Source organism: Crassostrea angulata, chromosome 5, assembly GCF_025612915.1.
Source record: "Crassostrea angulata isolate pt1a10 chromosome 5, ASM2561291v2, whole genome shotgun sequence".
Taxonomy (NCBI): domain Eukaryota; kingdom Metazoa; phylum Mollusca; class Bivalvia; order Ostreida; family Ostreidae; genus Magallana; species Magallana angulata.
In genome coordinates this window covers 6568427-6582930 of record NC_069115.1, presented here as the reverse complement: position 1 = coordinate 6582930, position 14504 = coordinate 6568427, and the positions used below count along the sequence as shown (strand labels likewise).

Here is a 14504-nt window from a genome sequence, read left to right as displayed (position 1 = left end):
TATACTATACATGTATTTTTTTATTTTATATAAATTAATCTGATTGACATTATTTTACATGACTTGACTGAACACAGGTAGAAGAACAAATATGAAGGATGATGGGGAGGAATCTACACAGCAAAAAACAGGACACGGGTAACAGTAAGTTATAAACAGGACACAGGTAACAGTAAGATAGAACCAGGACACAGGTAACAGTAAGTTAAAAACAGGACACAGGTAACAGTAAGTTCAAATGACAAAACTACAGGATCTATCAATCTAGGATCAAATAACAACATCAGAAAATTTCTTTTGAAAATATTCATAAATTTTTAAGGGTGCATTTTATTACAAATTTAAAGAAAGATATGATAAATATAATACATCTTTACACTGGTCCTGGGGTTCAGTCGTTAAAAAAGATAGATGAAGTTTAAGAATGACAGAACAGTAATTCAGAAACCAAATACCAATGGTGGGTAAATTAACAGATTAAAACAGACTCTCTCTCTCTCTCTTTTAATAATAATAATATATGCATACTTGCATTTGAGAGTAGAACAATAAATCTAGATTGATCACAAATTCACAATAATCACTGTAAAAAAATTATTTACTAGTAAAAAAATTACATCTACCAGTACCTAATTATCATCTAATCAACATTCAACACTGCAATGATGTGACTTATATGTGCAGCAATATATGAACCTTGTATGCAACTACACACTGTAACCATGGAAAGTACTGAATGATTTCAGTAACCAATACTTGAATAAATTCAATCTGTAAAATACATTAGCGTAATTTAAGGGTTGTTTTATACACAGATAACTTATTTTGTAATATCTATAATGCAATGTCATTTTTATAGATAAAAATGGAATGGTATTAAATATAGATATATATATATATATATACAGCATATTCATCATATATACATGTACATAATTAGATATTTATACATAACAATTGTTACAGATTTTCCTTCAGTCACCACCAGAGGTCAGCTAAATCTCAACACATGTACCGACATACTGAACCATCAAGTGTTTTGGTAAACAATCGAATCAATCAGACGAGACATAATTCTGACCTCACAGTTAAGAAGCCTGACAAAGGTGATGAGAGACAAAAATTTTCATTGGACGATAGAATTAATCGTTTTAATTTGGCATTGCATGAGTTATTAATTTGGTCCATCAAAACATGACATGTTACGTTTATCTGTGCACCAATGGAAATAAATGTAACATTTTTATAATTTCTATTATGGATGAAGTCGGCCAATAAGATGGTTGTAAGTAACAGATCTTACAAATGTAATAACATGTAATAACATTTAATGAAACAAATGTATAACAAATAAAGGATTTCTTGTTTCTCATCCTACAAAGCCCATATAAATATATGAAAATGACAAATAAATTTTGGAAAATGTACGGTACTAAAATGCTTAATATTTCTTAATTATTATTTTCTATTAAAAAGAGGAAAATATTCAATTTAAAGTCTCACAGTCTTTTTCACAGCAAAAAAACTGTCTTAGGATATTCTACAATCACAATATGACAAGATATAATGAAATTAGACTCCTGATGTACTGTTCAAACAAATAACGGTAAGTGTAGCTCTGAAATACCAAGGCTAGAATAAAAAGCTCCAAAGTCATCATGCAGTACTTTGAGACAATCAACATACAATGTTACACCTCCCTGCCCCCTAACTCCTCTCTGTCACCCCCCCCCCCCCCAAAAAAAAACCCACCAAAATAATAAAATTAAAAAAATAAACAGACAATCAAATCCCTAAAACAAAAACCAATAATGCTGATTCAAACACCGTCTTACAATGTATCAAGACTTTAAGACAATCAGCCTCTGCAGCTTTAACAAATGCTCAGTAGTCTTGTTTGCATTAATTAATTAATTAGTTGCATGTACTTACATAGGTCCAGAGATATACATGTAAATTGAATATATGAATTTTATATGTGACAAAACTCATCAGATTTACAGTTCAAACACATGCATGCCAGTATCTCATGTTCATTTACCCCAGCAATTCATTCACTGTTAGATTATAACATAATTTTTTTAAAATAAAACTGTTTTCACAATAAATAATTAAACATCTATGCATAATATATCGTTCTGAATTCCTATAATCATTGCTTCATTGTAAATCCAATATGTTGTGCTGATATCTCCAAATACAATGTACAAGCCATTTATATCATCCAAGCAGACTCATGAACAGATAAGTCCTTGAATACCATACACAGACATGTCCACACACAGACATGTCCATACACACTTGTGTCCTTAAACATGCACATGTCCACTTATGCCTCAGACATCATACACAGACATGTCCAAATCCACACACAGACATGTCCAAATCCACACACAGACATGTCCAAATCCATACACAAACATGTCCAAATCCACACACAGACATGTCCAAATCCATACACAAACATGTCCAAAGCCATACACAAACATGTCCAAACTCTAATCACAGACAGGCTTATTTCTCTTTTTTCTCGATGACTGTGTTGGCCCCTTGTATTGGTAAAGGATGGGCCTCAGTGTTAAAAACCCACTTATCTAGTGGAATAAGAGAGTCGTCGGAGAAAGTCAGGTACAGATACTTCAGGGCCTCGGCCAGGAAGAAGCTCTGCTGTACGTCGTCCTGGGAGGGACTGGATTGGTACACATCCCGAACACCAGTGTACCCCCCATCCACTCGACAGTGCTTCTCCAGAGCCTGCAATGTAAAAGTCACAAATGTTAGCTCTGGTGGAACCTCTGTCATCAAATCATTGGTTGTTTTGGAAAATCTTTGTCTTCAAGATCTAGAGCACTTTTTGTATTAAATCATTTTGACAAGATTTTGTTTCATTCAGTAAATACATAACTGACATAATATAGCACTATCATTATGTGTTGATGTACAGTAACTTAAGAGTCTGTAACATTAACTCCACAGTCTGTAACATTAACTCCACAGTCTGTAACATTATCTGTACACGGTTAATTACATGTACAGTAATTAAAGAGTCTGTAACATTAACTCCACAGTCTGTAACATTATCTGTACACGGTTAAATTACAGGTACAGTATGGTTGTTAATACTACCTTTACATTCTGTTTCATTATCCATGCATTCTTTGTATAGTCTGTGACATTATCTGTATAATCTATTATATTACCTATACCATATATGATATTACTAATATAGTGTGTAACATTACCTGAATAATATATTAAATTACCTGTGCACTATGTTACATTACTTTTACACTATATTACATCACATGTACAATATATTAATTACATATACACTACATTATATGTACACCATATTACATTACATGTACACACAACATTACATTACACATATAACATTACATGTACACCATATTACATTACATGTACACATATAACATTACATGTACACATATAACATTACATGTACACTACATATTACATTACCTGTACTGCCTCCCAGTTCCAGTCCCTGTACTTGTCTTCCTTGGTCAGTCTCCACATGTAGAAGTGGGTCTCCACCACCTCCGGACGCAGGATGTAGTACTTCTCATTCTGACGGATAGATTTGGCTTCTGTGTTGCCATCAAACCTAAATGCCTCCGGTCCTAACTTGGTTTCTGAAATTTGTTACAGTTATAAAAATGACACCTAATAGACTATTATTAACAAAGAAATTTACAAAATTTTCTCTTTGTAAAATCTTTAATATCAATAGGCATAGATGAGTGCAACCATTTAAATGCTTGAATGACTGATATTTCAGTTTTCATTGTGATATAATACAGAATGATAAAAATTATCACAGAAAAAAATGGTATGACCATATGAACTTTTTTACTTAAACCATTTAACCTTAGAAATTATTTTACCCTCAATCATCTTATATTTCAATAGTTTTGCAGAGAAATTAACAAAAAATATCTAGAAAACAGATTTTATTAGATACCTGATCTAACATATGACTCATGACATGTGTTGGAAATCCCAGCTCCTAGATTTAGATATTTCTCTTCATTATCAGAATATTTGGCTCCTAATGCAAACATTCCACCTTTAATATAAATAAATGGTATCCAGAAATTAAAACAGAAGGAAAATTCATGAAATCATATTGGCACAATAAGAAGTATGAAATGGTTAATAAACCCGTTTTTGATGTTGATTAATTAACATACCAGCAAAACAGCCTAGATGGTCCATCTTGTTTTCCAGACGGCCAGACTTGTACTCTGCGACGTACGTCAAGCCTCCCGGAGAAACTTTTACCAACTTATCCACTATGGCCTGGAAATTGACATATCAGTTGTTAAATATTGCAAACTTTATTTCTATCAAAGTGTCAGAGTTGACCATGACCCATTTTGTTGAATACTCTGTACTTTCCCTTATTTTATAATTATCCACGGGAGTTGACCACTGAGACATTTTGTTCATTTCCCCTAATTTATCTCAAAATGAGTTGACTATTTACACATTTTTTTCAACACCTCATACTTTATAAATATTAGAGAATGAGAAGATGATCTGTTATATTGTGTTCAAGAATATTCATGTTCAATATCCTGAACTTTATCAAAATGAGTTTGAAATGACAAATCCTGTCTAATACCATGTACTTTACCATTTTGAAAATGAACTGAAATAATTGTACATTATAAGATTCATAGAACAGCTTGGTCTCATATAACCATGGTTTTTAAATGTTTTGTCTTACCTGGACAGCCTCGTCGTACATTTTCTTGGCCAGGTCGTCTTTCTTGCCGGATTGCAGCCACGACTTGATCAAATATTCATAAAAACTGTCCCCCAAAGCTCCAATAGCCGTATGACCTATCAATAGGAAATTTCAATATTCAATAATCTAATTCTGGTTGTAACGCCCTTTCTGATTGGCTAATAAAATTCCGTAGTTTATATCGAAGATGTGATATATATATGAAGAATATTGCCTACGTCATAGTAAGACAAACATCAATCACGTTTCAATCTGCTTGACATTATGTTTGAAGTTTGGAAAATTTGATGTCATTTTAAAGGTCAACCGTCGTCAAATGATGGTTTTTATCAACAATTGATTGCAAAAAAAAATTGAATTATAAGCAATAAATTTATTCATTAGTTTTATACAACATAAAATGATTGGAACAATTAAAGCTTTTTTTTAAAACTGCAAAGCAGTTTATAAAGCGTAACCCACCCCAAACCAGTTTATATCATATAAAACAAATAAAGATAGAATTCATTCCTTTAACAAAAACCACTAATGAATTATTCAGATAAGCTTTCTTCTACGTGGAATTCCTAACATAAAGAGTTGTGTTGGTACTGTACATGGTTTATTAAAATTTGTGGATAACAATTTTCATGGATGTAGTGAAAAACAGTTTCAATGATTCATAAATATTTGGCCCATGAAATGTTATTAGAAATTGTACTTTAAAATAAATAATCAACTCCACAAAAAAAAAAAAAAAAAAATTGGTATTTAATGAATCCTGATATAACCACAGTATCTTGATCCAATGTGATGAATGTCAACACGTAATGATGAATGTCAACACGTAATGATGAATGTCAACACGTAATGATGAAGGGCACTGAAAGCCTCAACCACTGTTTCTCACTTGTTCTAATCTCTCCATCTTAAATTTTCATAAACCTTTAAAGTTTTTTTTCTCTCAGTCTAATCATTTTTAAACTATTTGAGACAATGAAAATTGACTTCTACTTATAAAACTAGGGATATATACATGGTTTTTATATTGTAGAGGGAACATAATTTGAGCTACATTACCACACTAGTAACTAAGTATCTGTTTCCTAACCAGGTAATATAGGATTTAGATAATATTTATGAACAATTAGCATATATAAATCACAAGTTGCAGGTTCATGTGACTCATGACCTACTCTGTTCCAAGCAGCCATTGCGGGAATGAGGGGTCGGGGGTCGTTAGATAACTAGAACAGATGACTCATCACTTACTTTGTCCCCAGCGGCCAGTGCGGGGATTCAGGTAATTAGGATATAAACCATTAGGTTTCTCTATGCTGTTCAACACTTCTCGAATTTTCATCACCTGAAAAATTAATGTTTCTAGTAATTTTTGTTATTAATTGATATAATCTCACAATGACCATTATGTTAACTTTCAAACACAATCATTAGACTTGATTCATCATGTTCATAGAAACATGATGAAAATTTCCTTCTCTTAATAATAGGTCTGGTGAAACTTTCATGTAAAAAAAACAAGATGAATGTTGCTAATAAATTATTCCTCTATTAAATTTTACAAAAAATTGAGAATTTACCAGCTAGTATTTATATCACCTTTATATTCAAGTAACCCATGGATTTGTCACACTGAGCATGCTGAGTTTCAATATATTGCATGTAATATTAATGATTTATAACAAATAAAATCAGTTTGCAATTCACAAAGTTAACATATATCAAATAAACATCATTATACATGTTAAGCATTTTTCATTCAACAGATGTTAAACTTTACTGACTTCTACCATTATTTATTATTTTCCCATCCACAGCACTAACTCTATCCTTAAACACACACTATTTGTATACATTCAACAGACTGATGTCAGATTTTACTGATTTCAAATATTGTTAATTATTTTTTAATTAGGATCACTAACCTTATCCTTATACACACTATTTCCACTGATCTCAGAGAGGTAAACAAACTCCAAATGGAACGATCCAAACTCAGCGAGAATGGAACATCCGCCCGAAGCCCAGCCCCAGTTCCTGGCACTGCCCCTGTGTCGCAAAATACAAAATAAAATCAATACAAATCACGTATACATATATCAAATAAAACAAAATTTTTTTAAAAAATGTGTTGTCATAAAAAAGAAATTTCTGCAGTACAGTTAAACTTTAATTTGGATATCAATCTTTTTAAAGTTATTATCTAAACTTCATAAAGGTTTTATTTGGTTTAAGTTTTAAAAAAATTAGAATTAGGGGCGAGTCAGCTAACCGAACACAATATTAACTATAAATTGATCATATACACAACTTATATTCAAACACTACCAACTGTTACAGTGCATTAAGAATTTAAAAATAGCAATTAATTAACTATTAAAACACAGCTGCTACATGTAGTAAAACTTAATGATTATTTTTAAATAAGGTATCTGAATATTGAGGTAATTTTTAATATATAGTATATAGACAGACTGAAGATTTCGTTGAACTTGCATTTTGTTCATGTAAAACATGAACTTACATTTTGGTGATGAACATAAACTTTCAATATGGTGTTGAATACAAACTTACATTTTGGAAATGAACATGAACTTACATTTTGGTGATGGACATGAACTTATGTTTTGGGTATGAACATGAAATTTTGATTTAGAGGTAATGAACATTACAAATTGGTGTAGAACAAGTACTTATGTTTTAGTGATGAACATGAATTTATGTTTTGGTGTTGGACCTGATCTTACATTTTGGTGATGCTCATAAACTTATACTTGGTGATGAACATGAACTTACGCTTTGATAATGAACATGAACTTATGTTATGGTGATGAACCTACACTTTGGTGATGAAATTAACTTATGTTTTGGTAATGAACAAAAACTTACATTTCAGTGATGAACATTAACTTATGCTTTGGTGATGAATATGAACTTATGTTTTGGTGATGAACATGAACCTATGTTTTTGTGATGAACTTACGCTTTGGTGATGAACATGAACTTCTATTTTGGTGATGAACATGAAATTATGTTTTGGTGATGAACCTATGCTTTGGGGATGAACATGAAATTATATTTTGGTGAGGAACATGAACTTACGCTTTGGTGATGAACTTATGCTTTGGTGATGAACATGAACTTCTGTTTTGGTGATGAACTTATGCTTTGGTGATGAACATGAACTTAAGCTTTGGTGATGAATATGAACTTATTTTTTGGTGATGAACATGAACTTATGTGTTGGTGAGGAACATGAACTTATGTTTTAGTAATGAACATGAACTTACGTTTTGGTGTTGACCATAGACTGAGGTATGCCTGAGGGAGTGTTAAAGGCAGGAAGTAACTTGTCAGCAACTGATATAGCTTTTCTTTTATACATCTACAAAGAAATACATAAATAATGCTAGAGGCAAGCAGCAATTTATCAATAGCCACTACAACTTTTTTTTTAAATCTAAAAAGAAATACATAATACAGTACTGTAAAAACAGAGATTTTCACTGAATTAAATTTGCTGCCGATTTGTGATTTGAAATAGTTTTTATCACGATTTTATTTCATTTCTCAAATACCACAATAAACATATTTAGAATTTATTTCCATTAATAAGTCATGTTATCACTGGGCCACACCAATTTGATTTTTTGGTCACCGGATCCGCGCACACGTCTATGGGCTTCCCCAAAAAATAATATTAAAAAATTAATCCTGCATCTAGAAATTTCCATTCTGTTTCCCGCTCCATTCTTGGATCTTTTGTTTTTTTATTCGTCATGATTGCACTTTTTTTTTTACATTGATCATACCAAAAATTTCCCCACAGATTGTCAGCAAGTTTACAATTAAATATTGCCTGTATGTGGGGATAGAATTAGCTATCAGGAGGGGTCTGAAACAATGGCAAATACAGTCACTAATTTTTAAGTTTTACTAGATGTATTTCAAAGTAAAAAACGACATTTTAAAATAAAATGAAATCACTCGCCTCTATTTTTTTTATGCCGCCCAAAATTTTCACATTTCAGATTTTAGTTCTAAAATTAATAAATCGCCTGCATCAATATTTTTTTTTTTTTACGTAGAATACGAAGACCAAGAAATCAATTTGGTGTAGCTCTGCAACAAAATTATACTGAAACATTTTTGCTTTATATTTACAATAGATAAGTTGAACTGAAGCATTTTTGTAGTCCAAAAAATTCATCTTTTCCAGGATTGTCTCTAAAAATTGAAATAGATGGAAGAAATTTAAAAGGAGAAGGGGGTCTGGGGGTTTAGCTTTTAGCTAGATTGTGTTTGAAATGCAAAAATAGCCGAATAATTATGTCACTTTAGGCGGAGGAATTCACCACCCCCCTGGTCTTAGAGACAACCCTGGTCAAACTTTCCTATATCTACTTACAGAATCTCCAGTGAGGGCATATAAAGACAGTAGACCGCCGACAAAGCGGATGTTGGTCTCAAAGGCCGACAGCTCATTCGCCTAAAATGAAAACATTTCTTATGATAACGTTTTTTATTATCTTTAATTGAAGCAGATATGATCACATTGATGAAATTCTATTTTACTTTCTTTCTAAAAAAGAAAAAATGGTGCCCTTAGACGCACAAAGGAAACCCCCCCCCCAAAAAAAAATAAAATTAAAAAAAAAATTGCATGATTATATCTCAAAATTTGAGAAAACATGTACAAATTCATAGTTTAGAAAACAATGGAATTTCATTTCTTTTTGTTCACAATCATTTTATTATCTAGATAATTATCAAATTTTTCTCCTAAAATACATATAAATTAAATTAGCTTTTCAGTGCAAAAACAAAATCCCAATGGAAGATTATGAGTCATGTATTCCCTTACTTCAAAAAAATCATTTCTCAGAAACAAACCTAGAATAAACAGTAGCATCCTTTACGATCAATTTTTCAAGCTATAGCATTCTCTGTATTTTCTGTTTAATTCATCACTTAACATATGCCAAGTGAAAACAAAATACTGGTAAAGTACACGGGTATATGATCAAATATCGTATATTGCCATGACTGCTTAAATACTGGCAAAAAAACTCAAGATATGACTTCAAAAATATCTCCGCATATCAACTTTGTATTTGAAAGCTTAATTTTCTAATCACTTAAATACAGTTAGTAACTGACAATTAAGGTATAAGGTGTACGTTAATGCGAATACACCTGTACCGTAATATATTCAGTGCACATTTTAACCAGCATTGTATTTTGAATATGCATGATCTTCATTAAGTCAACATTTAAGTACTGTATAACATGCATTGCAAAAGAAGTTATGATAAAAATATTAAATGCTTGCCTTATTTTTCATACTCAAACAAATGTTACACTTAAACTGCTATAAATTAAATTGTTATACTTCAAAATATTAGTACTAAATAATATCCTCTCTGCTTAACAATGCAGAATATTCAGGAGTCAACTTCAGTCAGACACTAGAAATGACTGATAAATATACCCCCCCCCCCCCCTTTAAACATAAGTAGGAAGACTTAAACAATGATGCAACTTCTGTTTACCCTAAACAAATGCCGATGAATGAAATCAATCTTAACAGGTGTTTGCCCTTGTTTTACTGCCTTTTTAACACTATACCAGACAATCCTATATATCAGAAACATGATGTACTTCTGGCTTTTACAAGATGGATAGGTGTTACATCAAATGTCAAAAAGGAGAGAAGCCTCCAACCAACATCAAATACAGCAGTTACAGTGCAAGAACTGTGTAAACTTGTGACAGATTATATCCATTTGGTCCTATGGGCTAGAAATTCAATACATTTTTGCATGAAGTTTCTAACTAAGCTGGTAATATTATCAATAAGCAAGATGCCAATATAAACCAATCTTCAAACAGGAAAAGCCCTCTTCTTTACGTAACTATATGAAACATGGGACACTCTGAATTGTTCATGTAAAATAAACCCTTAGACTCTTTGTACTTTAATTTGAGGAATCAACTGTATCAAATGAATGACTCCAACTTATCCACAATGATCAATGTGTGTAGAAAAATAAAATATTAATAATTAAGTACATGATATCTGAAATACCATTTTCCCTAGTCATTATCAATCAATATTTTACAGCAAAGCTAATTAAATCAAAGCAGAGATTGATATTTCAGCCAATCAGTGATTGTACAAAGTATATAGCAATCACCAGAAGTAAGAGATATTGATTTAGTAGAAACAAACTTTTGACGAATACACACAAATATTACTGCAAATGCTATGAATTAATTTATTATTAAGCAAGCATTGAAATCAACATGATAAAGCCAAAATCAAACTTCCCCATTCCCAACAAAAATCAAAATATGAACACACTGTGAACACAGATGTTAAATAACAAAGGCAACTATGATGAATCTGACTTCAAAGAAGCCCCACCCAAGTAAAAATAACCATGATGATCAAAATAAATGTAATTTACCTCTACTAGAAAATAATTTGATATAATTTCTAGAATAGATGAGATGTAGATGTTAAGCATATTCTATATAGAGTCTCCTGTAAAACATCTTCCACTATGTGAACTTACTTCAAGGCCTATTTTTTCTTTAATGACTGAGAAAATGCTATAGGGCTGAAATTAATACAACAAGAGGAAAGTTCTTAACACACTGAGTACAGTTATTAAAGCATATGAGGCAAATTTATGACTTAATAAAGAGAATTACATTTAGTTCAGAGCAAATGACAAAGGCTATTATTCATAACACTATACTACAGTGAAAGTTTTAACAGTACATGTACATTTCTATTCATTGAATGAATTCCATATACGGTAGATTCCTTATTTTACGCGAGTACCGGTACTTAATTCCGCAATTCAACTGTTTTGCAACAAATCACGAGAATATAAAATCGCGAACCCCAAATTTTTATCATTACCTTAATTAGTTTACATCTGTCCGAAAATAAAAGTAAGATTTTAAAATCCGCAAGATGTGCTTCTCGCCGTATTACACAGATATTAATTCCTTGCATTTAACAAGAGAGAGAGAGAGAGAGAGAGAGAGAGAAAGAGAGACAGAGAGAGAGACAGAGAGAGAGAGAGAGAGAGAGGGGTTTCAATGAAATAAAATCTGATGCAATTTGGTCGGCTTTTTTAAATCAAATCTCAGAGATATCGCTATTCAACACTTAGCAGGACATCATGTTACAAAGACTTGAACATGTTGAAGTTCAAGAAAAAAATGAAATGAGCAGGAAACCAATGAACTTAAAACTTTAGACTGAAGTGGTTGAGAGTATTTCCACTCATATTTCATCTTGAAGTTGTATTTTCTCTTCTTTTCTCATTTACAAAGTAAAAAGTCTTACATAATCATAAACACATTATGACAAAAAGGTATTTTTCTGATATATTCATGACAATAACATGACTAAAAAGTAAGGTTATCTCTGTACACCCCAATCCCACCCCTAATTTTTTTCTTCTGAATTTTGATTTTAATCAAGTGTAAATGTTTAAATTGATATGTCAGCAGTGCTCCAAGTCACAATTGCTATCAGGTCGCTAAATGGCGACCAACAATTTTTTAAGGTCGCCATTTCAGAATTTATGGTCGCCATCAAAAAATAATTCACTCACCATAATAACTGATAGTAATTTTATAAACAAGTTAAATATGAAACAAATAATAAAGACTCCTGTATATACAGTAACATATATCCTTTATTACACTTTAACAAATTGACAATTTAAAATATGCAGCCAGCAGGATTGGAGGCCTACTCTTGTAAGTTGGATGGCATTTGGCCATCCTGCATATTTAACAGTACGTTTCTGAGAAACCAAAATGACAGAAGCCCTGGCTTTTGTTTTTCCGCCATCGTGGCCACGTGATTGACAACATTAATCTACATTCCAGCGACGCCTGATTCAAGCTAACATTTATTCAAACATTACATTGGCCGAGAGTTAATTTTTTTGTTAATTTCGATCCTGATTACGATGAATTTCGATCCCGATCACAACAAATTTTGATCCCAAGACGATCGCATGTCCAAATTTCTCGGTCGCGAAAATGTCAGTTACTTTGAAATTTTGGTTGCAAAATTGAAATTTTAGTCGCAAATGCGACCCTTTTAGGCGCAACTTGGAGCACTGGTCAGTTGCATTTAGGTAGACAAAACTGTTCATATTTGCTCTGCATTGAGAATCTTTTAATTCACACCATTATACTGTGTTAATACTCATTATAAAACTTATGCAAAATTAAACATGTTAAATTGTGCCTAGTAATAAAAAAAATATGGCAAATAAAACAAACCAAAGGCACAGATAAAGCTGTCGTAAGGAAGGATAGCAAAGTATAACCAAAAAAAAATTTCATAACATTAAATTACATGTAAATAAAAATAATACAAATTGCAAAGCTCCTGTTGACACCTACCCCATCAAAGGTAAAACTGGTAGCGATCCAGTCGCGGGCCTTCTGGTACTCATCCATTAGTTCCATAATGTATAGGGTATCCGCCGCATCAATTATGGTGGCTCCAAGACTCAAACTGCCGAAAATGCTGGCACTGTGTCCTCGCTTGCTGATTGGCCTGAGCTCGTTAGCACCCCAGGCATACTTCTCATAATTGTCCCATGCATGTTTCATCATCTACATTATCAATAGATAAAAAAAAAATATTCAGCAGCTGAAATGTTAGATTCCTAAAAGTATGTTATACATGTACATATAATATATAAGAATGCTATGATAAAAGAAGCATGTAAGTGTTGATCATGTGTTGATATCTCTCAAAGAAAATTGTCAAATTAAACCAGAGGATTGTTCCGACTACAATTACAGGGAGTGATATTCTTTTGCAGGGTATATTGATCATGTTGATATAGTTTGGTGAAAGGTCATTAAATCATTTGCCAGCTTAAATATTTCCATTACATTATTTCGCCCACTATCCAAAATTAATGGTCAAGAATGTGTATTTCAGTTAATTTAAAACGGTTTATTCTAGTACTTTCTTTCGATGTTCCTTACCTCACGCACTTTATCCCGCTTTTTCTTCACCTCTGGGTCGCTAGGGGCCCCTCCCTGCCCCCCTTCGCCTCCTTCATGCTCTGTCTCCACCTTCCTGTCCTTCTCTTTCTCCTCCTCTGCTTTTCTTCTCGCCTCTTCTTTGCGAAGGTTCGCCATTTCCTCCTTCTCAGAATCAATAGATTTCTTTATATTTGCAGCATCGTGTTCAGAGATGTTCAATTTCTTGCCAATTTTGGCTATATCCACGTCCCTGTTCACTTGTTCTTTAAACTTTAATTTCTCGTCATTTAGATGAACATGTTCGTCATCGTGTTTTATCACCTGTCCCTTGTCTATACCCCGGCGGGGTATCATCATTTCATCTACACCCCTTATGTTATTGAGTCTTACCCGATCTCGTAGGTCTGGTAAAAAGAAAAACGCACCAAAACACACGAGCCCGAACGTTACAAACACCAGTAAAATTATGTATTTCTCTTTGAGTCGAAGAGTTTTGCGGCCTTGCGGGACAGGAACGCCGTTTATGAATTTTTGAGAAACGGGTAACACGTAGGCCGCCATGTTTGCTACGTTCTCAACCACCGGTGCAAATTAAGTTGTTCTGTGATTTGGTCGTATTTAACAAGTGCTGCTATCATACACCTTTCTTTTCCACCAAACTTTATAAAACTTTTATGTGTCGCAATATAAATAA

General features: G+C 32.5%; 1 protein-coding gene across 1 annotated transcript; it reads right to left on the bottom strand.

Moving 5' to 3' along the window:
- Positions 1-14389, bottom strand: LOC128184216 (mannosyl-oligosaccharide 1,2-alpha-mannosidase IA-like). Its single transcript, XM_052853590.1, has 11 exons — positions 13811-14389; positions 13214-13429; positions 9183-9263; positions 8065-8159; positions 6700-6823; positions 6026-6119; positions 4754-4869; positions 4215-4323; positions 3986-4090; positions 3484-3656; positions 1-2754 (listed from the first exon to the last, which is right to left on the bottom strand). The coding sequence occupies exons 1-11, from the start codon at positions 14369-14371 to the stop codon at positions 2515-2517; spliced, it is 1914 nt and encodes a 637-aa protein (XP_052709550.1). The 5' UTR covers positions 14372-14389; the 3' UTR covers positions 1-2514.
- Between the last annotated feature and the right edge of the window lie 115 nt (positions 14390-14504).